General features: G+C 55.3%; 1 protein-coding gene across 9 annotated transcripts in view; it reads right to left on the bottom strand.

Moving 5' to 3' along the window:
* MACF1 (microtubule actin crosslinking factor 1) overlaps positions 1 to 23,244 on the bottom strand; it is a 141,001-nt gene that overhangs the window by 30,812 nt on the left and 86,945 nt on the right. For all 9 annotated transcript variants that reach the window (XM_039381241.1, XM_027740221.2, XM_027740220.2 and 6 more), the window contains 5 exons: positions 22,740 to 23,235; positions 20,698 to 22,169; positions 1,840 to 2,001; positions 1,523 to 1,693; positions 255 to 421 (listed from right to left, as the gene is read on the bottom strand). In XM_039381241.1, the coding sequence (XP_039237175.1) occupies positions 255 to 421; positions 1,523 to 1,693; positions 1,840 to 2,001; positions 20,698 to 22,169; positions 22,740 to 23,235 (2,468 nt within the window). The remainder of the gene's footprint in view (positions 1 to 254; positions 422 to 1,522; positions 1,694 to 1,839; positions 2,002 to 20,697; positions 22,170 to 22,739; positions 23,236 to 23,244) is intronic.

Genomic DNA, 23,244 nt, shown 5'->3' on the forward strand with positions numbered 1-23,244 from the left:
GTTAATGCTTACAGGAATAAAAATAACATCCCTCCCCTGCAGGGAAATTATTTAATCTGAGCTCTTCCCTGCCATTGTAAACCACTGTTATCAGCTTCAGCTCCCAAACAGCCTTTGATTTCCCATGTTTTCCAGCTGTTTCCAGGTTTCCAGGATGTATCCGCGCAGAAATCTCTGCCAGCTTCCCGAATGCTGTAACCCCGCGCCCCGGGACGCCGAGACCCGCAGGATGAGCTGGTCCCAGTCCCTCTCACCTGGCAGCTGCCCGGCCCAGCAGCCCTGCCCAGCGCCGTGCCAGGCTCTCCAGCTGCCCCACGATCTTCTCCCGATCCGCGGGCTCGGCCGACTGCGCGATCCGGTCGCCCTCCGCCTGGATCATCTCAACGGTGGCTTTGCGATCGTCCAGGAGCCGCTGGAGCAGCTTTGGCATCACAGAGAGACCAAGGAGGAGCAAAGTTACTGCACTGGGCCAGCAGAAACGATTCCAGCCCTTGGAGAGGCCAGATCTCTAATTGTGGTTCAGAACCACCATCAGCACAGGGCTGAGACCAGACCCGGCCCAGGGGGAACAGCTCTGCCATCAAAACCAGCCAAAAAAATTATATAGTTATATTATATTACATTATAATAACAGCATGCTTTAATTTGGTCAGCCCTGAAGTGGTCAGGCAGCCGGACATGATGATCATTGTAGGTCCCTTCCAAGAGAAATTTCATTCTATTTATTCTATTCTATTCCCTTTCCTTCACATTTTCCTTTCCTTTTACCTTTCTCTTTTCCCTTTCCTTTTTCCTTTCACCTTTCCTTTCCTATCCCTTCCCCTCCTCTTCCTCATACCATTCCTTTCCCCCCTCCTTTTTCATGTTTTCTTTCCCCTTTCCTTTTCCCTTTCCCCTTCCCTCTTTCACACTATTCAAACCACTTCTACACCAGAGAAGTTTTCCAAGCCTTCCCCATCACACCCCCCCCCACCAAACTTACCAAGTTTTTAACTTCCACTTGAAATACATTTCCTCTTCCCACCTCAATAGGTTGGACCCAGGCTCGGTAAGAATTCATTTCTAAAATACTTCCCCCTGACCACACTTGACCTTCCCTCCGCCCGCTCCGAGGGGCAGGCGCCGGCCTGGGCTGTTATCTCTGCAAACACTCCTCGGGCCCACTCTTAACACTTTGAACATTCACTTTGTCCAAACACCCAAACCAGCCCCTACACCACCAGCTTGCTCCTGACACAGCGGAATTACCGGCACAAACAAAACTCAGGGCTGGAAAAACACGGCCGACCAGCAAAACCAGCAAGCTTCAAGAGGCAGCGGGACAATGAAGTGACGCGGTGATTTAGGCGATGGAGATACTGAGTGTGGGCAAACTAGCTGCCTGCTCCTTACACTGGGATGTGGGCAACCAGGATCCACCATGAAAGAAGGTTTGTGGACATCCCAGCTGGGTCCCCAAAATACTGTCTGGCTGTCCCAAGCTCCCTCCCACTGAGCCACCCACCGCCCTGTGCTTGCTCACCTTCTGCTCCTGGATCTGGGCTTTCACCACCTTGTACTCTGCAGAGGGAGGTTTCTGGTTGGAGATGAGCTCCTCAGTGTCTGCCAGCCAGCTCAGCAACGGCTCCAGGGCGTCCTGAAACTTCCCGCAGTGCAACAGGGCCTCTTGCAGCTGAGCGACCCGCTGGGCCACCTGCACCCCAAACACAACCCCACTGCATGGTCAGGTTGGGGAAATGTCAATGCTGGAGCCCCAGCTCCCTGTCCACGACAGGCTTTTTCTACCAGACCCCAGTGGTGCTGAGAAAAACCAGTTACAGCCCCTCCCCATGCTCCCACCTTCTTGTTGAGGGTGTTCCAGCGGGTGTTGATCTCTTCCATGTCATGCTCCAGCCCCTGGACGTCACAGTTTTTCCCGGCGCTTTGGATGAGTCCTTGACCAACTCCATTGACTTGCTGTAGTTTAACTTGGAGAGGATCCACTTGCTCCTTCTGGAAGAGCTGGGGGTGGAAAAGGTGGGAGAGAAAAGGTATTTATAAGCTGTAAGCTGCTCTTCCAGCCCCTCCACCATTCCATAGATACAACGGGCTTTCTTTTCTAGTGAAGATGTAATAGCTACTTGCACTGATTTTATTAGAATTGTGCAAGTTTGCTCAAACTCCTCCCTTGCCTTGACCCAGTAACACAAATGTCACAGGAATCTGCTGCTGTGGAGCACAGCTCAGGACCTATCCACATCCACCTCTGCTTTTAAATGGGTAAATCCCATATTTCCGAGCACTGGAGTGAGGTAGAGAGAAAAAACTGGGGAAGAAATGAGAGCATTGGCTGCAGCCAGCCATCAGATTGGGAAATAACGCTCCTGGGGAAAAACCCCAAGCAATTCTCACAGCGAAGCTATTGAGAACGGAGACCTGACATCATATGAGTTTTGTTAACCACGAAATTACAGGCAGCGAGGAGCTCACTGTATTTCGAAAGACAAAGGCAATAGGCAATTAATGTGCGAGTCGTTTACCACGGATTTGGCACGGTCCTGCCTGGGAATCCTGTGGGGAAAAGCTTTTTAAACCAAAAAAGATTTGATAGGGAAGGGGGAGGAGAGCGAATGAAGCTCCCCATTGTCAAGAGAGGCAGCAGGGAGAATCCTGTTTCTGCAGAGGAGATAAGTGCTCTTTATCAGAGCCGGGGATCTGTTGGAACCACGAGGCGCCCCGTGCAGGGTTCCTCTCCAGAGCTGCACAGCCCGGTCCCAAGGGACAAACCTGCTGTATCCCCACAGCAGATAGCCCAAGCCCCAAAAAGAGGGAGCAGAATCCTTCCTGGCTGACTCTGCTCCCTTGGCCCATGGGTCCATGCAGAGCACAGGTCACCCTGTACCCAGCGCTGGGCAGGATCAGAGCCCTTGGCACTGTCGCAACATTTTCCCGTTGGAAAGCAGAGGGGATGGCAGCCAGCCGCCTGCTTTCTCAAGCGTGCCTCCTCCTCGTGCCCAAGAATGCATGGACATGGATGGCAACAAAAAATTCCCACTTGGATGCAAGATCTCCCCCAGCAGAGCAGCAGCTCGTGGAGGGCCCAGCTCTCCACACCGAGGCATCGCTTTGCCTATAAAGAAACACAAGGCAGGCAAAAACCCCCAAACACACCAAAACCCCCTCAAAACCCCCAAACACTGTTCCCAGCAAGAGGTGTTGCTTTGACTTTCTTTGCCTCATTTCTGAAGAAAAAGCTGCTTCTTCCCAGCAGAGCTCAGCAACCAGAGGGCAGGGAGGTGTCCCTCCAGGACATGAGCAAAGGGTGAGCTGGCAGACACTGTCCAGAGCTGGCTGCTCATGGATAATTATTCCACAGTTATAAGAAATAAATGGTGATATGGAAGCACCGATTCCCCGGCTGTTCTCCTGTTACTGTTTATATATGGAGTTGCTGGTTAGAACAGCCAAACCCACAAAAGGATCAGGCTGATAAGCCTGGCATGCCGGGCTGGTCCGAGCTCTCTGCACAAAACAAACTCCAGGGCTCTGAAGCAGCCAGGCAGGGAGGGAGCCCTGTGGAAAACCCGGACATCCAACCAGGGGTACCTGTAACGCAGGTATCAGCCAGCCTGAGAACCCAATGCTCCATGAGGATCCCTACAAAGACAATCTCACCAACAGCCCGAGGGTGAGCGTGTCCAACACCCTTGTTTTCCTTTGCTCATAAAAGATTCCAGTGATTTAGTTCATTAACCTCACTGTGACTCAGCTCTGAAACAAATATTTAAGGACTGCCCTGTGCCAGGCAGGAGAAGGCGCAGAGCGAGGTGTCCTGCCCTGGAGAAGGGCTGGACAGACATTTTGGAGAGCGGAAGGACATCTGCTCCACCACACCTCCGCCTCCTCCTCACTCCCAGAAATGCTTCCCAAAGCATCCCCTCGCTTTCTGCTTCCCTCATCTCCCTTAACCCCAGCGCTGCCGAACGCGGAGCCTGGTGAGAAGAACTGGCATCACCAACAACCTTTGAGCAAGGGGAAGGTTTAAGGGGTTAACAATCAGAGGTGCTGAACCTAAAATAAGGGTCCCACCACCAAGGACACACTGAATTTCAGGCAACAGACAACACCACAGAGAACCCAATGGCTTTTCCCTCGCCAAGGTCCTCTCTGGGTGTCCCAGCCTGTGCTCACATGGACCCCCCATGTGAAACCATCTCTCCAAAGCCCCTCCACGTGTGTCTCTCCAACGGGTGGTTCAGCCCAAAGGATGAGTAATTGCTACCAAATCGGGATTTTTGGCGCTGACTAACTTCTGATGTCTCCTTAGTGATAACTTCTCCCATTCCAGATGGCAGGAAATCAGCGCTCGGCTGTGGGAACTCCACCACCGAGGTCTCTCCAGGCAAAAGCCACGAGCACGGCACAGTAACGCCAATCCCCAAACGCCAGAGAGAATATGAGCCCCTTCCCATGCGCCTTCTGAGCCTCAGCACCTCAGTGCTCGCTGGAAAAGCTCTACAGACAGCGATGACTGCACAAGACAGGAATTATTTGCACTTAATTCGTTTTACAGGTTTCTCTTTTCCGATATATTTTCTGCTTCAAAGATGGGAACTACCCGCCCGGAGTCGGTGAGAAGGTTTTTCTGAAGTCTGTGATTTCCATCTGAGTGACCGTAATGTACTTTACTAAGCCAAAAAAGTATAAGACAATAGTTGAGGTCATCGAGCAGCGAGCGTCTTTTGCCCACTTATAAAATCACACAAGTCCCCCCCCCGAAACCTTTTGCCTGCCAAATTCAAGCTACTCTCAGGAGGGAGAAGGTTGTTCTGAAGCCTGAAGGACACAGATCGTGCGTTACTGAGTGGGCTCCCATCTCCCACCCACCCCTCGAGTGCGAAATAAAGCGATTTCTGCGCCTGAAGCCCCGGCTGCGAGCGCCCGAGCAACAAATACCTCGTTATCTGGAACGAATCCATCTGGTAGAGCAGGAGGCCCTTCTGCGACGAGAGCAGCAGCGAGGGGTCCCTCTGTGCCTGCTGGCACCTCTCCCTCGCCAGGGCACAGGGAAGTGGCACCACCACAGCTGGGAGGATGGAAGGTGTCCCCCAGCGCGGCCCCAGGGAGGGTTTGTGAGGCGGGTGCTGCAGCAGAGGGTGTCCCCAGCAGCTCTGGGATGGTGGAGCCCCCTGGGAGGGGGGGGAAGGCGAAAGGGGGACCCTCCATGCCTGGTGGCACGGAGGCACCATCGTCCCAAGCTGCCATCTCAGCTGCGGGTGCTCTTGCAGCGGGGTCATCCTCCAAAGCCAGCACTTCGGTGGGCAGGTGCTCCAGGATGGGCGGCACAGCCATGATGGCAAAGTCATCTGTATCCCCCAAGGCCACTACCAATGGCATGGGGTCACCACCAAGATCCCCAACACCAGAGACGAGTGGATCGGCTGCTTGTGGTGGCACAGTGGCAACAGGCACATCAGCAAAGGGTGGGGGGGCTTCCAGAAGCTCCTCCACCATCAAGGACATGGCAGTGGTGGTAGCTTCCAGAGGTTCCTCAGCATCCATGGTAGGATCCCCAGTGGCTGGTGGTGTCTCCTGAGCCTGGGGCTCTGGGACAGCCACATCTCCTGGTGAAAGTGGGTGGGCTGGAGAAGAAAGCTCCCCAAAATCCCATGGGATGGCGGGCCCTGCAATGGGTGATGTGCCAGGAAGCCCTTCAGGGGCAGCTGGGCTGGAAGCACATGGAACCCCCTCACCCAGCCCTATGGCACGGCCCCAGCCAGGGGCAAACAGCAAGTCCGTGTCTCCTGGCTGCAGGATGGCTGCTGGTGTCTCGCCATGTGTGACAGCCACCTCCATGGGGGGCCCCTCAGTGCAGGCAGCCCCTTCCAGAGCCATGTCCTGGCTCTGGGAAACCATTTCCCATGGGAGGTCCTCAACAGGCACCGGGAACGTTGTCAGAGCCTCAGAGCCTGGCTCTGATGCAGAGCCAGTGTGGAAAGGCAGCAGAAAACCACAGCAAACATCCCCACTCCCTGCCAGATGAGTCCAGCCATCAGCTCCACTCCCTGATCCCAAATTTGTGGCTTCATCCTCAGAAACCAGTTCATTGCCAACAACCCAGTTGGCAACTTCTGTCCTTCCAGGCAGAAGGTGATGGGTCCCAAATGGATCCATCCCCTCAATGCCAGCCTTGCTGTGCTGTGGGGGAGATCCCAGCTCCTCCACTGCTGTGTCAGGAGCTGGGAGCTGGCAGGGGGATACTTGGCCAGGACAGGTCTCCTTGGGAAGCTGTGACACTTCCCCATCAGGGACCAGCAAGTCTTGCTTATCTTCATCCCACCCCACTGGAGCACCAGAGTAACCAGTTCCCCCCAGTCCAGAAGGTGGATGTGTCCCTGTCTCAGGAGATGGCATCCCACCAGCCACCACCACCGTGCAACTGCCCACCAGTGGGTCAGGATCATCCTCCTCCACCAGCACTGAGGAGCCTTCTAGGAGGGATCCTGGCCCTGTGGTGGCCACGGGGCTGGGGGAGGCCCCTCCATCTGAGTCCGTTGGGGTGACAGCCAAGGTGTCCCTTTCTGAGAAGGGCTCTGTCAATGGCTCCAGAGTGCTCAGCATCTGTGAGCTGCAGGTGACATCAAAGTCCTCCAGATCTGACACAACGGCAGAGTCTGAAGCACTGATGTCCAAAGGGGCTCTGTGCTGACACCCTTCGACCTCTGACCCGGCCAGTTTGGTCGAATCTGGGTCCAGCACCTCTGAGTCCATTGGGGAAACCTGAACCTCCAGACAACCAGTGACAGCCCCACCACACTCATTCTCGTTCAGGCACTGCTCTTCCAGCTCCAGGAACATCTGCACAGAGTCCGTGTCGGACAACTCAGGACCTGTGGGGCTGGCTGAGCGCTCCAAAACTGGAGCAAAGTCCTCAACTCCACACTGCACCGCTGTGTCCTCGGTACAGCCCGTGCCGCCGGGGAGGGGGCTGCCGGCACCCCCTGGGGAAGTGCAGGACTGGGAGGTCCCTGGGCCGGGGGCAGAGCCATCCGCCGGAGCAGCGGATTGTTCCCTTTCTTCAGAAATATCTGCCAAGCAACAGCTCTTCTTCTCCTCTGCCACCAGAACAGCCTTTCCTCTCTCTGACAGCGTCGCCTCCTCCCACTCCTCCATCATCACCCAGCGCTCGTCCTCCTCAAATCTCAGTTCAGACTCCGTTTTCTCCCTGAGATTGGAGGTGATGAGAATATCCAGTCCCGCATCCAGCAGCTCCTCACTAAGGCACGGAGACAGGTTGACGTTCTCCACTGTAGAGTCTGACCCAGAGGGCTCCAGGGTCTCCTGGTGCCCATCGTTGAAGTTTCCCCTGATGAAATTCTTCCTGGCTCTTGGCCAAGTGGCACTGGGGAGCCGGCAAGCCCTGGCCAGGTCCCTGACACGGCCATCACTGGCGTTCAGCAAGGCCTGGCGCTCATCCCGGGGACCGTCGTACCCATCCACGCTGAACTGCTTGGCCGTCAGAGCCTCGGCCGTGCCAGATGACTTGGAGACGTGCTCCAAGGTGAGAGACTCGGACATAGGCTCGCCATGGTCGGGCTGGCCTGGCTGCTCGGTGAGCATGGCACTGGAATCCCGCTTGTCCCGCAGGGAAGGGTTGGAGGCGCCCGCTTCTGACACCTCGCTCAGTGAAGCCCCCATCCTTTCCGCGAATTCGGTGAAGTTGGGTGGCATGAAGGACTTCCATGACCGCCGGTTGACGTTCTCCTTCCTCTCAGGGTTTGGTCGCCTCTTTGGTGGAGCCGGCGCCGGCTTGGAGACGTCACTGCTGAGCTTCAGCGCGTCAAAGATGACTCGTTCATCCAACTTTTTCGGTTCTGGCGCCCTGGACTCGAAGACGTTGGTAGCTCCCAGAGTCCCGTTGCTGGATATGGTGCTGCCATCCCCCTTGCCAAGGGTGCTCTTGGAAAGCTGGTTGAGCTTTGATCCCTGATCGATTTGCTCATTAATTCTCATTGTGTCGTATATCGATCTCTGGGGCACGTAGCAATCCTCTATATAACCATCCTCATCCTCGCCCTTCCCCAGGCAAGTGCGGTTCTGCCGTAAACAGTCTGGCCGGCTCAGTGGTTTGCCCATACTCTCGTCCTTATGGATGACGGAACCGCCCCGGCAACCTTTCGCCCACCACGGCAGGAAGCATCACATGGCCAGCAGGTCCCAAACCCACCGTGCCAGGCTCTAATCCCAAAGCAGCGACCCTACAGGGATGGGATGGTGCACCGGCAGCACCGCGCCGCCTCAGCAGCCCGACCGACGGTCCCAAGCAGTGAAACAACCCATCTCATCCCCCAGGCCCCCCTAAAAAAATCCATCCATCAGCAAGTCATCCGAACCCAACAGCTTCGATAAAATATTCCAAACGGTTCAGCGACAGAAACGGCGGAAGAGTTTGAAGCTCTTGAATTATCCCGTCCGTCCTTCTTTACTAACAAAGGCACTGCTTGTCCCGGCCGCTCAAGGCTGGCAGCACCGAGCGGCTCCGCGCGTTTTCTGCCCAGCTCCAAGTGCCGTGGGAGTCCAGCTGGTCCGAATTAGCCTCTCCCCCCGACTCTCGTGTTTTCATTTGAACTGAGCTTGTCAGCGGATATTCGTACAAGTTTAAACACAGGAAGTTCTTCATTCAGGGCAAACTCGGAGGTTTCCTGTCTCAAAAACATGATGGCATTGTTGCTCCCCGTCACCTCGCCCGGTGCCACCGGGAGTCACGGAACCCCCCCAGAATCCAGCCGGCGGGTGCACGGCGGCAGCGGCACGCCGCGGAGTCCGGCGGTGCAGCAAGGCTGCTGGGTTCTTCGCTTTTCTTTTTCCGCTTTCTCCCCAGGAAAAAAAAAAAATTGGCTATAAAACGCATCCAAAAATGGCAAAGGGACGGAGCGGGATGGAATCCCCTGAGTTGCCTCCGGGAGCCGGCGGGGGGGACGCGGAGCAGCCGCGGCTGGAGGCGGCTGTTGCCGCTGCTGCTGCTGCTTCTTCTCCTTCTTCCTCCTCCTCCTCCTCCCGGCCCCGCTCGCACTAACTTTCCCGGCGGCCGGCGTCGGGCTGCGGTGGCTCCGCGCCACCGGGCGGCCCGGCCATGGCGGGGCGGGGGGCGGCGGGGCGGGCGCGGGGCCGGTCCCCGCGGCGATGCGGGGCGGACCGGGGATGGGTTGGGGTGTGTGGAGGGGGTCTCACACACACACACACACACACACACCGGGGCCGCCCTCCCCTTCCCCGCCGCTCTCGCCCCCTTTTGTGCGCGGCTCAGCGGCCGGGCCGGGGGCGGGGGGCTCCGCGCCGCCCCCGCGGGCAGCCCCCGGCCGGCGCGGCGGGATGCATGGCCGATGCCTTCCTCCTCCTCGTCCTCCTCCTCTTCTTCTTCCTCTTCCTGCTCCCGGCCGCCGCCGCCCGCTCTCCTTCCCGCCGGCGGAACAAAAGGCCGAGCCGCGCAGGCCGCCGCACGCCCCGGCCCCGCCGCCGCCGCCAGCCCCGGCTCCCGCGGAGCTCCAGCCCCGGCGGAGGGCGGGGGGACGCGGGGGCGGGCGGGGGGCGGCTCCGCGGGGCGGGGCGGCAGCGCCGGGGCCGCCCCTTCCCCGGGCGCCGCGGTGCCTCCCGCACCCCTCCGCACCGACCCCCCCGCCGGCCCCGGGAAGGGGGGACCGGAGCGCGACCCGGCTGGGGATGGCGGGGGGGATGCTCGGTGGCAGCGCGGGGGTGGTCCCCGCCCGCCCCGCCGGGGATGGCCCCTCCTCCGGGGGGAGGCGGCAGCCCCCGACAAAGAGCAGCAACGCCCTGGCTCGGCGGCGGCTCCGGCTCCGGCTCCCCCCGCCACCGGCCCCGCTCCCCCGGCCCTTTGTCCCCGAGCCGGCGCTGGGTGGGGGGCTGAGACCACCCCCCCCGCCGGGTCCCCTTGCCTCTCACACCCACCCTCGCACAAAGAACCGAGTTATTAAATCATTAAACCCCAAACACCCCCAAAGTACCATTTTTGCCTTCCCCATCGCTCTGCCAAAAACCCGCCCGCAACTTGCCACCGTCAAGTTGCCCATCACCCACTGCAGGCTCTTTTCCTAAAAATCCTAAATTTTATAGCCTCGGGTCTAGGTCAGCATCCTGCTTCCCCCCCACCCCGAGTTCTGTCACCCTCTTTTCCTCCCCCAAAAACCCTTGGGTTTAAGACACAGGGAACATTGAGAGCAGAGAGGGAGGCAGCCCGGGCGTGTGAATCACCACTGCAAAGTGATGCTGAGGGAAGTCACAGACTTGGGAGAGAAAACAGGAGGGTTGGGAACAGCCTCCATGCATCTCCAGGCAACAACCCGCCCCACCAGCCACCCGGCCTTCTACTTTGGGATGAATTATGGAATCGAGATAAAAATACAAGGTGTTTAACACAGAAAAACGTGCAGCATGCACCCCAAAAGTGCCAACACCGGGAGAATGGGACTTCAGTCTGCACCTTGCTGTGCCACAGCTTCTCCAAAACCTTCCCACCCAGCCATGGTGAGCCATGGCTGTGTTACAGCTGAAGGCTGAAGCCAAAGGAGACAAAATCCTGATTTTTTTGGATGCAGGTGCCTGCCATCCCAAAACCCCCGAGGCTTGGCCAAGGTCACGGCATGGCTGCAGTGGGAGTCTGGCTTCCCCAGCCCCAAACCCTTGGACCTTTCATCCCCATGTCCCAGCACCAACTGGACATGGAGCAGCTCCAGCACCACATTTTGTTTTTGGAGAGATGGAAACGGATGTTTTGTGGAAGGGGAGGGTTCAGGGAAAAACGCCCGTTAAACAGCCCTAAGTGCTTGTTGGGAATGTTTGCACACCGGGACATCCTTGGAACCCCTTTTCTCCATCTTTAAATATAACTATGGAAAAGAGAGGAAAGTGGGGAGGGAGTAGAGATCTGTGAGGAGAGTCCAAGCAGCCTCTGGGGAGCCCCTTTGCCCATCCAGGGCATGTCCCCTCCATGTCCCATCAAGCCCTCCTGGACAGACGGACAGACAGACGGTCAGGGCTGCCCTGCAGCCTCCTCCAGCCCCATCTGCCAACGCTGCCAGAGAGTCCCAAAGCCCAGATTTTTCTCCTTGGCGGGGGATACTCCAGCTCCTGGTCCCTGGTTATTAATCCAGCACAGCTGAAACAACAAGAGGATGACGGGGCTGTGCCAGCGCTCCGGCAGTGCCGCCCCCAGCTCCCCTGCTACCACCTTGGCTGGGAGCTGGCGGAGCAGGACCGTTACCGCTCCGGGGCCCCTCCGTGAGGAATCCCAGGCATCCGGGCTGGGGCGAGGAGGCTTTTTGTTCCACTGAGAAGAAGGAACGATCTCCGACGTGGAGCTGCCGTTTCACAGCCAGAAATTCTTTTCCCATTTCCTCACCGAGTCACGTGCCAGGAGCAAGCCAAGTCTTCCTCCAACACATCCCCCCCATTTCTAAAACCATTAGGGAAATACTGGGCAAGGACGAAAGCCAATTAAAAACCTGCTGTGCCTGGCCCGAAGATCCCAGCCGGAGCTCTTGCAGGTTCCCCAAATCATGGCTTTAAGCCGCCAAGTGCCACCCCAGCGATGGGGACAGAAGCCAAATGGTGCTGGGAATTGCAAGGTCAGGGCTTTGCTTGAGCTTTGTGTCGGTGCAAGGGACGGATGGAAAGGACCTGTCTGAACTTTTGTCCTTTTGGGTGTCTCCAGGTGCCCACCATGGCAGTGATGGGCAGAATGGACCACCAAGAACCCTCATCTGGCTCTCGCACGCCCTCTGCTAAAACCCACCCAGCGGTTTTCCAAGACTTTCTCCAAGTAGCAGCACCTCCATCTGTCTCCTGAACCTGTTGGTTTCAAGCTTTCCCCATATGGCCACCAGCCCCAGCACGTGCCGTCCCTGTCACGGGGTGATGTCACCCTGTTTACGGCTGCGCTCCATCCTGCGCCGCTGCCGCCACTGTTTACATGGCAAAGCAGTATTTGGAAGCCAATATATTTTTAGCTTTCTTTTAATGCATCTCAGCAGCTGGAAGTAAGGGACCTGTGTTATGTGGCGAGCAAGAGAGCGCAGAGGCAGCTCGAGATCTCTGATGGACGCGTCGTTAACGAGACCAGGGCACAACCATCAAAGCTTCTCTTATCTTCACCTTGGTGCCCTTCCTGCCCTGGGATTTGCAGCACCTGCTCGCCAGCCTGGATGAGGGTGGATGCAGGAGAACTCCTGCCTTGGCACCATGAGCTTTGGCCCTACAGGTCATGCTGACCATGCCACAGAGTCATAGAATAGTTTGGGTCGGAAGGGACCTCAAAGCTCATCTTATTCCTAACCCTGCCATGGGCAGGGACAGAGCTCCAAGCTCTTTCCAACCTGGCCTGGAACACTTCCAGGCCACAGCTTCTCTGTCCCCCATGTCTGACTCCATGACTGTCACTGAGCTGGTGGTGACAGGAGGGACCACTGGGTTGGGACACTGTATGTCCCATCAAAGGCAAAGTGGGTGAACCCAAATGCCTCCGGCCCAGAGGGGGGACTCAGAGCACATTTGAGCCTCCCTCAGACACTACAATAAAAGCACAAAGCCAAATCACACGCCCCTAAAATCTCCCTTAGAAACCGCAGTTGAGGTTTCGCTGGGATTTTTACCAGAGGATTCACGTTTTCAAAGCCTTTGCTGTGTTTATCGGAAGGTCAGAGGGATTTCTTTCTCTCTGTGTTGCTCTCCTCCTAAACTTGCTCCTTTTCCCCTGATTGCTGTTCTGGTGCCACGTGGGCAAGCCCTGAGCTCCCAGCTTGACCCAGGAAGGAGCACCCAGGCTAATCCCATCCTGCCGTGCCACGCTGGGTGCTCCCTCATCCCCTTGGCTTGCAGCTGACTTCAAACCAATTTCACATCACAGCTCTGCCACTACTCAATCCCTCTTCAAAGGCTACGGCTGCTCAGGATGCAGGGAGCCAGCACATCTTTAAATCAGCCATTTGGAACCCAGAGCCTGTTAATTTGGGACTCTCCTCCGCGGGGCTGTGGGAGGAAACCTCGGCTGGCTCCACGGGAGTCTGCCCCTCCACTGGAAAAGTTTTAGAAGGAGGTTAAAACCCAAACCCACAGGGAAACCCTTCTGCAGGTTGGATGGACATGGTGGGTTTTAATTTATTTTGTTTCTGCAAGGGTGCAGGGGCTGCACCGCAGCACCTTCCCTGCAAGGCAGCTCATGTAGATGTCGGTATAAATAATTCTCCCGAATGAAACCTGGAGCCCACGTGTTACAGCAGTGCTCAGGCACAGCCCTACACGTGGCATTCAGCGCTCCCATGGAACCCCATCTTCATGCACAGAGCACCCCAGAGGTGCCTGACAGCAACCTGAGGTGGAGCTGTGAGACAAGAGTAGAGCCACGTGCCAGGGTCTTTATGGCCAGGAGGTGAAACTCGCCAAAATGCCCATTTTTGTCCTCAGCTGCCCAGTTTTCCTGCAAATTCTGCTGCCAGGCTTTGCTCCGGTGCTGCATGAGGGTGGATGAAGCATCCTGGGATACCCAGGCATCCTACTCTGTGCTCCCAGTGAATCAGCACCCACGGGCAGGGTGGTGGGTGCTGCCACCCCACTGCCCACTCCAGGGACATGGAGAACTGCAGAAGCTGCTCCTCAGAGTAAAGGGGGACAACAGAGAGAGCCGAGGGATGGGGTGACTAATAAACTGCTCATAAGGCTCTTTAGGAAGTGAGGTAAGTGTGTTATCATCCAGAGATTCCTCTGGATGGGAGACATTTAAACCACTCCTTGGGCAGGAGAATTGGCAATTGTTCTTGAAAGGCTGCAGTGACTAATCCAAGCCTGAGCCCTTTCCTGCAGAAGTCCCCATTTGCTCCAGACCCAGTGGCCATAGTCCCTCCCTTCCCTGCTGGAGAATGGCAACTTGCTTGGATGCTGTGGGAGACGGGAATGTCCTGTGTTCACTCAACCCCACACTTCCCTATGGATGCCCCCTCCACGGCCATGTGCTGCCGGGACCGGGCTCCTCTCCCTCCTCTGCTCAGCCCTTGCAGACAAAAAGCTTCCCATCTCCTCCTCCCTCAGATCCTCAGCTCTTCCCGGTCTTATGCAAAGCTGGTATTTTTAGTGTCTCCTGGAAACACTGTGAAGTGTCATCACCACCAGCTAACGAGTGCTCCAGAGACAGGACATTCCTCCGGCCATCTCCCTCAGCTGGGACCTGGCAGGGTCACCAAAGCATCTGCAAGTGGGTGGCTTTGGAGCAGTGACCCAAGGTGGCTCCTGAAAGGCACCATTTGATCACAGCTTGACTGTTTCACGGTCAAGAAAAGAAAAGGAGGGAGGAAAAAAAAAGAGCCTCGCTATGATTTGGTCGATCTCAGCAACTCTTGGCTTTATTCGCCCTTGTTCTCGGCTCGCTCAGGATCAGGGAAGGGCCTGATGACACCTCAAGGTCAAACCCACCCTTGGCTTGCTGATGAACCAGCACACCGGCAACGTTCCCTTTGGGAACAATGAGCTCCAGGCACGTTTGCTCTTTCCTCTGTGATAAAATTTATATCCAAGGAAGAAGGAGACTGCAGGGGCCACTCGTGCCCACGTTCCTCTCGTGCAAACACAAGATCACCAGGTTAGAAGTGCACCAAGCACCACCAAGGACCTGCAGCTTGGGCCACTTGGCCCAGCCAGGCTCGGTGACAGCCCTGTCACCCGGCACAGCTCATCACCCCCCATTTCTCATCCTCTTTGCCAGCGAGGGGAGATGGTGCCTTTAAGGCAGCTTAACAGCTGTCAGAGAGGAGGCATTTCTGCGTGTGTTGCTGATGCTGAAAATACAAGCCAGAGATACTTTAAGTAGGTCTGGAAAGTGTTCAACGAGAAGACACCGTCATGCAGCCGGTCCCTGTTCCCAGCCCAGTCCCACCCAGCTGCTCCCAACTGGACGACTGTCGGGAGCCGCACGCATTCCTCCGGGGGCACAGAAGGGTTAAAAATACCCTCGGCCAGGCTGGGGCACAGCAAGTGGCAGAGTGTCCCTTCCCTGCCCCATCCCATCCCATCCTAGAAACCCAGCTCCGCTCTCCCACCTGCCAGCGATGCAGCCCCCAGCTATGGGGTCTTTGCTCCATGATGGGGTGTGGAGTGCCCAAAAAAAGCCTCCCCGGATGCTCGGGCACTGCCTGGGAGCACATGTGCTGCTCGTGGTGGCTAACGTGCTGTCTCCAGAAATTAAGGCTTTGATTTGGGTGTAAATACCTTGTGTCAGCAGCAGGCCGATTCATTCCTGTTCTTCGGGTTAGCCCTGTGATCCCAAGGTGGGATGCTGCTTCTCCTCTGCCCATCCTCTGCCCAAAAAGCAGCAGCCCCGGGCAGCAGCATCTGGGAGAAACCCAGGGACACGGGACAACAGTGATGGGCACCAGTGGTATTTTCAACAGCACCACTGAGTCAGATCCCTGCTGGAAAGGTTGGGGGAACTGAGAGTCATAAATAGAGTGCTGAGGAAAGCTGACATCCTCCAGCCAGGAAGGGGGGCAGGAGGAGGGCACGGGAGTGTGCGTGGGCTCACAGAGAGCACAGGCTAACGGCTGCTTCCACTTAGGATGAAGTGGGGAGGACCCGGGGCAGGGTCAGACGGCGGCATTGGAATGGCAAGATGAGTAATGCTGGTTAAGGCTTCATTCACTGCATCACCCCCCCCGGGATTCCTTTCCTGAATTTTTTTTATTCAAGCAGACAAAGAGGGTGCTGGAAGCCACAAGGGCTGCACAGGCCCTGGACGACCTGACCTGCTCTAAAATAAAAAGGGAGTGTGGCTTCAGTTATTGCTGTCTAGGGATTCTCCCTCCCTCCCTCCATCATCCGGCATTAAACCTTTACCGGCGTGACAGAGCAGTGCCCGAGTTCACTGCACTGAGCAACTCCAGTTTCAACCAAACCTCCCCAAAAACCCACACACCAGGAGGAAAGGTAGGAGGCCTGAAATCCCACGTCATCCCTCCGCTCCGCGCAACCTGCCTTGGCAAAGCCACCTCCCGTTGAAGGTCGGATGATGCGACAGACCCCCTTCCTCTCCCCCCCTCCTCCTCCTCTCTGGCTGGGCCAGGGTGGGGTTTAATTAACCCTGGGAGGAGAGGTCCCGGCTGTGCCAGCTGCGGCAGGTCCCGGCTCGCCGCATTCCTCCGCCGTGCCCCAACGCCCGCGGCAGCCGCGGGCCAAGCGCAGCTGCGGGGCCCGGGCGGCATCAGGAGGGGGGACAACAAATCCATGGAGGTCCAGCCACACACACGGACACGCCACCAACTGTCCCTGTGCCCGTCGGATGTGACGGCGGCCGTTGGGTTATGTCCAGTTTGATGCTTTTCCTTGGGTTAGGTTTTGGGTCGAGTTCTCCGGGCTCTTGCAGAAATCCCTTCTGACTGTTGAGTGCAACGCGGAAGGAACGCAGGCTGAGCTGATCCTGCTCTCATCTTCCTCACGGGGACAAAGTGTTCCCAGCAAAGCAAACCATTCTGGCATGATACAACTGAGAGTCTTCTCTGGCATGACTGCCCACAGAAGCTGTGGCTGCCCCATCCCTGGAAGTGTTCAAGGCCACATTGGACGGGGCTTGGAACAACCTGGTCTAGTGGAAGGTGTTCCTGCCCACAGGAGGGGGGTAGGAACTAGATGATCTTTAAGGCCTCTTCCCACCAAAACCATTCCATGGTTCTATGAAAGGGGAGGGAACAGCACCCTTCCCTCCCAAGCATTGCTCTGTACTGCAGCGAGCCCCAAAATCTCTGCCAGCGCCTTTGACCCAGGGCTGAGTGTTACTCTCTGCTTTGTAGGTGAAATGTGGCAACGTTAGAGTTTGTCCAAAAACAACATGGTGAATCAAAGAAGGTCCCAGCTCAGAGTTGCCAACACCAAGCACCAGCCAGGCTTTGAAAGCCAAGTTCAAAACCCACTGCGTAAAAGATAAACAAAGCCCAGCTCGCTTAGCCAGGAGGCCAAGCTACCCCAGCATAGATGGCTTCCCCAAAACACCCAAAAATTTGATTCCATCAGCTCCGTGGGCCCAGGTTGATGGATGCTCTTTGGCCAGACAGGACAAGCCCATGCCTGGGGCTTTCTGGCACCAGAGTTCCAAACCAGCAAACCTCACCTCTGCTTCTTCAGCGTGTAAAGGAGGGATGAGCCACTTGCACTGAGCAGACCAAGCTTTATCCCATTAGTTTCACAATTTTTGGGAGGAAGGGTTCTAACTCAGGGTTTTCCAGCTCAGGGGTTGCTGACACCAGAGAGCACATGATGGAGAAACCCCCTGGGTCTTCATGTGACCCCCCACCTTCTCATCCCTACCCGGGGAATCACTTCCCTGGGGAATTCTGCTGTTTGCTAAACTGAATCAACAAAGCTGTTATGTTTAGTAACATCCCAACTGTAGCTCATTTGATTCCAGTCATTAAAATTTAATATTAGTGTAAGCTTTGAGAAACCTGAGCTGACAGCAGAGAGAGGGGAGGGGGAAGAAGTGCCCCAGCCTGAAAACTCCTACGAGGAGCTCTGGCTGGTGGCTGGTGCTTGTCCCTCGTGCTGAAGAGCACGACTTGGCTGTGTGAAGCTCAGCACAAAGATCCTTCCAACTTTCAGTACCTTTTTATACAAAAAGGGGCCCCTCAGAGAGGCAGCAATGGAAAGGGAATCACTTGGGTTAAACTCCCGCTGAAGATCAGGAGTTAAAAATGAGGTTCCTTTGCTCTGACAGCTTAACATGAGCTAACCCCATGTTATTTCTTCTGTGGCATTGCTGGATCCAAAGTGATCCATCAGGATGTCCATATAAGCACAGGCTCCAAACCACAGAAACGCCTCTCAGCTGCACTTGATCTCATCAGAAAACGAGGGGCGAAATCAGATGACCCCTTAGAGCCTCCTCCAGATGGGTTTCTTATGATCCTCTAAAAATGTGGTGCTCCAAACCAGTCCCTGCCTAGTTTTCCCGCACCCCCTGAACTCCAGGTCCTTCCTGCATCGCTGTCCTGGCTCTTGATGGCCGTGGGAGCCGGTGTGGGCTCAGCCCCTCGGTGGTCCCATCCCCAAAATCGCATCCGCTCGCTGAACCGAAACACCTCCTGCAAACAAAGCCTCCCCCCCTGAGCAGCTGCTTCCCACCCTCCCATCGCTGAGAAACCCGGCCAGGAAGAGAAACTCGGAGCGGGAGAGGGCTCGTCCCTCCCAAAGCCAGGATTAGTCCCTCTGTGACCTGGGAAAGGGGCTGGGGGGGGGGAAGGAAAGGAAATGCATGGATGGCAGTTTTCCAAAAGTTAAGGGTTTGTTGGAGGTTGTGGCCTTTTGGGGCAAGTTAAAGGGATGTTTGCAGGAAAGGAAAAATACATGGGATGCTTCAAACATAAGCTGCTTCGAAAGTCATCTGTTCCCGGCCTCCATCAGAGCCTTCAATATGTCTTCTTTATTAAAATCTGGACACAATGAGTCCAGAAGTGCCCACCTTTGTCAGGACTTCATTGGCAACTTGCCTGGAGCCCTGGGGCCATGCCTAATTTGCATCTCATTTACACAGATGTTCATTAAAATTAATGCCTTAAGACATAATATCTGCCTGCATTTGAGCCTCCTGGACAGACAGACCGCGACCACTCCCGGAGAGCCCCAGTCACCCCATCCATCACCCCATCCATCACCCCATCCTCCCCCCAGTGCCACCCCCAGGAGCACTGCCTGGCTGAGGAGCTCTTCTGGTCCCCCTGGACACTCCGGGCATGCATCTGGTTTGCAAGCCAAGAAGGGAAAAAGAGTTGTGATATTGTCTTAGAGAGACAATTCATTGAGAAATAAAAGCCTGGTACAACCAAGGGAAGCCCCCCCATGCTCCCCACTTCCCACAGAGCCCAAGCCAGATTTCTCCACCTCTCTCCCTCCTGCACGTACAGAGGACAGACAGTCCCTGCCAATGCCCTTTCCTGTGCAGATCAGAATCAGGGAGATTCCAGCTCCTCCTTAGAGAGGATTGGAAGGTGAAGCTTTGCTAAGATCTGCTCTGCAACACTTAGGATTTGTGCAGAAATCCCTGCTCTCTGGATGCAGAAATCCTTGCTCCCTGGATGAACCGTGCATGGGAGGAACGCAGGAATGCTGCTGCGTAACCACAATTGCTCCATCCACCCCTCGTGCTTCTCCCCCATTTTATTCCCAGCCATAACAAGGCAAAACCCTCCCCTCCCTGCTGCAACTTTCACTCTCCCACCAACACACACCCCAAGTGCACCCCGTGGCCTCGATGGCCAACAAATGACTCCTGGTAAGGACACCTCATGCCCCCAGAGCACCCTTGGCTCATGCAGCCCAGGTCAGCTGTGTCTTACAGGGTCATCCTCAAGGTCACTGAGCTACACAGACCATGTGCAAACCCCTGTGATGGGTTAAGCTGCTCCTGCAAGCCCGGCCAGCCCAGCAATCTGGGTTTCGTCATCGTTCCTAATGGGAGCTGCTCAGCCAGGAATAATCCCTTGCTCTGCAGGAAAGGTTCACTGATTTTAAGTCCTAAAAACTCCTTTTTGGATATATTTGTTCCAAGTGACTGTGTGGTGTTTAATGATTTGAAGTTAAATCCTTCCCGTCGATATCAGCTCAAAGCAAAGCGCTGCCCAGCACAAGACAGCAACACCATCAGATGAGGCTGAGCTTGTCCCATAAATAACACTTACAGCTATTTTTCGGATAGGCAACCCCAAAACCAGAAACACCTTGTCCTGGTGAAGGTTTCACAGACGTATTAAAGCGGTGGAACGGGATCAATTAGCCATGAGATGAAAAGTAAATGGCTGTAAAACTGCCTTCCCCTCCCGCCCCCCATTAACACCAGGAAACGAGCAGCCAGATGTAAATCAGCCCAATCATCAGCTCCTGAGCACATCAGGAATAGAAGTTTCACAGCAAGAGAATTTCTAAGCTGTATTAATATAATTAATGTAGTGTAACAGCATGACCCAACATCATAATACTGTATAAAAATATATCAAACACACTCCAACTCTTCCCTCTCACAGCATTTCATGCACGTCTTGATGGTCCCCATCAACTCCTTGCTGGAAACGTGAACAGCCCACATAAAACTTCACCTTGGTTTTACTTCCTGTGTGCATCCCTTGTCTCACCAGTTTATCTGTGGCTGTATTTGTACCCAAGAACCCCAAAATGCATGTAAAATGTGGATGTAAAAAGTGAAGTGAACAACAAGCAAGAATGGTAGGTCAGGTAGAAAGACCTGCAGAACGCTCTGATCTGGACTAGACTCTCAAATGTTGCCAACTCACAGCTCATATGGACTCAGAACCATCCCTCCTTCCCTCCCTCCCTCCCCCAAAAACCTAAATGTCAACCACCTTTACCAGCCCACGAGATGTTGGCACATCAGCATTACACATCACCAGGAGAACAGGGATTTTCCTCCCAGTCGCAAAATCTTTCTGCACCTTTTCACCGCAGACTACCAAGTCCACCAGTTGATCTTACACTCTCCACAGCAAGGAATGTTTTAGCCACCAAACCCGCTCGAATTACAGCAACAAACAACGAAGGCGCGATGGCTCGGAGCCCAGAGGTCCCACACAAAAAAAAAAACCCCGCAACACCAGGCAGGCCCTCAGAACACCAAACACCACTTAAAAAAACCCCCAACGTTACAGCATCAAGACTTACCTTGAAGTCTGCCAGCTGCTGGTTGATGGTTTCCACCTCCGTTCCCACCACCCACTGCAAGGCCTCGTTCTCCTCGGCCGCCGCTGTCATGTGGGTCAGCTCCTTCAGCCGGCCGTAGAAGTCCTCGACGCGGGACAGCGTCGTCTCCACCTGCTCCTGCCGGTTCTTGCCCCTCTCTGTCAGTTTGCTGCACTGTTTGTTCAGCGTCTCCAGCTCCCGTTTCAGTCCTAATAGATCAGGGCTCCCTTCTTCCTCCAGCATCTTCTTGCACTCGCTTTCGGAAGCTTCGATGTCCGACTTCAGCCTGTGGAGTTTGCCCAGGAAGGCGCGGACGTCCTCGGCCTGGGACTGGAGGCTGTCGGAGTCTCTCCCGATGGGGCCCATGCTGTCCAGCTCATCGTCCAGGTCCGCCAGTTGAGAGAACATCTCCCTGACCCGATTATTGAACTGGCTGATCCCTTCCAGCTTGTTTTCCATGAGCGCACAGCAGTCGTTCACTTTCTGCTTCGCAGCCTTGAAGTCCTGCTGAGCCACTTCAGCCTGGCTTAAGAGCTGGGAACAGTCGGATCCGTCTGGAGCATCTTCTACCAGACCTTGAGTGAGGTTTTTCAGATAATCCACTTGTGGCTCGAGGGCCTGCAGCACCTCCTGCTGTGCCCTGAGCTTCTCCAAATTCTTGTTGCTGCAGGCTTGTGGCCCCAGGGCATCGTAGATCTCCAGCTGGTGCTTCGCCCCTTCCAGCTTCTTCTCAATATTCTTGAAGCTCTCTTGAAACTCCTTGAGCCTCTGGGACATTTCTTCAATGGAGCCAGTCTTGGCTTGCAGCTCTTCTGTGATGGCATCCATCTTCTGATTGATGCCAGCCTTCTCATCCCGGATGTCATCCTCATCCGTCTGGGAAGCATCGATCAGGATGTCGGCAGCACTGTTCAGCATCTCCAGCAAGGACCGGCGCTTCTCCACATCACTCAGCATGGCCTTTGACCTCAGAAGAGTAGCCTCCAGCTGCACTGGGTCCAGAGTTACCTCCAGCTCTGCCACCTTTGCCTTGCAGTCCTCCACCCACGGCAGGAGATCCTCCGTGTGCCGTTGGTACTTCTGAGCTTTCTGCAAACAGTCCTTGAGCTTAGAGTGTCTATCAGCAGCCTGTTTGCTGAGCTCTTCCCAGTGTGTTTTCAGGCCGACCAACTGGTTTTGCAGAGTGGTCTTCTCCTCCCCAGGCTGGACTGAAAGCAGCAAAGATTCTCCCTCGGCTACAATCATCTCGTAGGAGCCACTGTGTTGGTTGAGGCTCTTCTGGAACTCTTCTTGTTCCTGAATTTGGCTCTGTAGCCTCTCCAGTTTAGCAGAAATCGGTTGGCTCTGAGCTTGCTGGCACAGTTTGTCATCTAGCCAGGTCCTGAGTTCATCAAACATATGCTGGAACTGCTGGGAACTCGCAAGTGCAGTCTGGAGTCGGTTCATCCGGTCGGCTGGAATGGGAATAAGATTAGAAGGCGACAATTAAGCTGAAATCAAATAAGCAAAGTGCAATTATTTAAAATCATCTCATATGTACCAACCGTGTTTTGATTAACAGGAAGGAGTTTTCCATTGCATCACCAGCCTTTTTGCTCACTAATTCATAAATTTCTTAAGTAGTAAGAGGCAATGATAACACGGTTGTCTCGGTTCTGCTGACCAGTCTCTAAATGCAACTTCTTAGAAACCAGAAGATGCGTCCCAAGATTAGAGAGTGGCCACTAGGGCTCCTCCATGCCCCACTCTGAATTAAGGAGCCTGTTTTTTTTCCAAGCACATGCCACAGTGCTTGTTGAAGAGTCACATCTGTGGGACTAAACACCTCTGTTCCCTCTCCAGGCTCAGGTATGTCTGGAGTTTGAACTCTCTCGTGCTTGGTCCCAGATAAAACACCTATGAAGCACCCCAAAAAATGATAAGTGGTGCTTCCCCTACTATTCTTAGAAATCTAGGGATGGGAGAGCCCTTTGGCAAAGAGCAGGGATGGAGCTGGACATTCCAATATCTCCTAAGTGTCTCACCTGCCAAATCTTCCAGCCCTTTGAGAGGAAGTGCCACTGTCTCCAGACGTTTCTTTAACTCATCTTTGAGGTACTGCTCCCCAATCAGGACGGAGAGGTCGTCACAGAGGGTCTGAGCCTCTGTGATCTCCTCTTCCAGCTGCTCCAGGTCTGAGCGGATCTCACTGGTTTCCTCCAGCTGCTGTTTGACGGCATCGGGCTGTGTGCTGATGGCAGACTGGCTGCTCAGGCGCTGCCCAACTGCCTTCACCTTCTCTGAGAGGCCCTGGAGGAGCTCCTGGTACTGGGTGCTCTTTACTATGGCTTGATCAATCTGGTTGGAGCGGGAGTTGAGGCGTTCCGTTAGCTCGGACCATTTCTGATTAACCCCCTGGAGCTCATCCCACACCTGGTTAGTGGATGGAGAAACATCTCCAGGGCCAGTCAAGATGCTCTGAGCTGCCTGGTTGAGCTGCTCGTGCTGTTGTCTGCGGGCTTCAAATTCCTTCAGCATAAACTGGGAACA

The sequence above is a fragment of the Pipra filicauda genome, unplaced genomic scaffold, assembly GCF_003945595.2.
Source record: "Pipra filicauda isolate LSUMZ 115617 unplaced genomic scaffold, ASM394559v2 scaffold219_size1829416_pilon, whole genome shotgun sequence".
Classification (NCBI taxonomy): Eukaryota; Metazoa; Chordata; class Aves; order Passeriformes; family Pipridae; genus Pipra; species Pipra filicauda.